Source organism: Calidris pugnax, unplaced genomic scaffold (assembly GCF_001431845.1).
Source record: "Calidris pugnax isolate Ruff unplaced genomic scaffold, ASM143184v1 scaffold1022, whole genome shotgun sequence".
Classification (NCBI taxonomy): Eukaryota; Metazoa; Chordata; class Aves; order Charadriiformes; family Scolopacidae; genus Calidris; species Calidris pugnax.
In genome coordinates this window covers 55,356-56,883 of record NW_015091653.1, presented here as the reverse complement: position 1 = coordinate 56,883, position 1,528 = coordinate 55,356, and the positions used below count along the sequence as shown (strand labels likewise).

Genomic DNA, 1,528 nt, shown 5'->3' with positions numbered 1-1,528 from the left:
TACGGGGGGGCTGATCGGTTCGGGTGTGGGAGGGCTGCGTGGACACCGGGGGGAGCTTGGATACACGGGAGCTGTGTCTGCAGGGGGGCTGCTCTCATGGAGGGGATGTTTGGGCGGGGGGGCTCATGAGGACGGGGGGGACAGTCTAGGCACGGGGTCCGCCTGGCCTCTGTCCCCAGGAAGGTGATGGGACAACCAGTCCCAGGAACCATTCCTAAACACGTGGGAAGATGTCAGTGTGGGTCCCGCCATGGGGGGGGCCGTCCCCCACCGGCCCAGTGACCCGCGATGGAGTGAGGGGCTGGCAGAGGAGGGGGTGCAGCGGCCGCCGTCCCCCCAAAGCTCAGGAAGGTGCAGGGAGAACTGGCTGCGTGGCCGGGCCCAGAGTGGGGAGATCAGTGACACAACGTCCAGTTGGAGGCCAGTAACGACCAGTGCACCCCAGGGTTCTATACTGGGTCCGGTCTCATTTAACACCTTCATTAATGATGTGGAGGATGGGGCAGAGTGTACCCTCAGCACGTCTGCAGGTGACACCGAGCTGTGGGGGGTGGCTGTACCCCAGAGGGTCAAGCTGCTTCATCCTGCAGAGGGGTCTGGATGGGCTGGAGAAATGGGGTGACACGGACCTCCTGGAGTTCAGCAAAGTCCTGCCCCTGGGGAGGAGTAGCCCCGCAGCACCAGTACCTGCTGGGGGGCACCCAGTTGGAGAGCAGCTCAGCAGAAAATGCCCCGGGGGTCCTGGGGGACACCCCACTGACCACGAACCAGCCCTTGTCCCCAGCTGGAGCGGTGCCATGTGTTGGGCTGGGGCTGGGGTGGTGTTGGGAGCGCACTGGTGGCTCCGGTTGGTGCTGAGCTCTCAAGGGCTTTTCTGCTCCTCACCTCCCCCCCACCAGTCCCAGTTGGGGGGCACAAAAAGCTGTGGGGACACACAGCTGGGACAGCTGACCCCGGCTGACCCGGGGGATATTCCATGCCATACGACATCACGCTCAGCACATAAAGCTGGGGAAGGAGGAGGAAGGGGGGGGACATTCAGAGAAATGACGTTTGTCTTCCCGTCACTGTTCCGCTGACGGAGCCCGGCTCTCCTGGGGGGGCTGACCCCCCCCCCGCCACGGGCAGCGGTGACTGGATTCCCTGTGCTGCTCCGCTGGCGGGTGCGGATTCCTCGCTGCCCGTTAAACTGCCTTTGTCTCAACCCACGAGTTTTTCTTCCTCACTTTTACTCTTCCGATTCTCTCCCCCCGTCCCAGCGATGGGGATGGAGGGGAGGGGGTGAGCGCTGCGCGGTCCTGGCCGGGGTTGGACCGTGACAGGTCCCAGCCCGGGGGGGCCAGGGCCAGGCTGGGGGGCACCGGGGCGCTGAGCGGCTGGAGCATCTGCCGTGGGGAGGGACCGGGGGAGCCGGGGCTCGGGGGGGGGCGGAATCCGGGCGGATAAACACCCGCAGGGAGGGTGACAAGGGGACGGGGCCCGGGGGTGCCCAGTGCCGGGGCCAGGGGCCACGGGCACACACTGGCCG

General features: G+C 66.2%; 1 protein-coding gene across 1 annotated transcript in view; it reads left to right on the top strand.

Moving 5' to 3' along the window:
* The first annotated feature begins 250 nt into the window (after positions 1-250).
* LOC106899976 (uridine-cytidine kinase-like 1) overlaps positions 251-1,528 on the top strand; it is an 11,659-nt gene continuing 10,381 nt past the window's right edge. The window contains exon 1 of the mRNA XM_014961925.1: positions 251-424. Within this exon, the coding sequence (XP_014817411.1) occupies positions 251-424 (174 nt within the window). The remainder of the gene's footprint in view (positions 425-1,528) is intronic.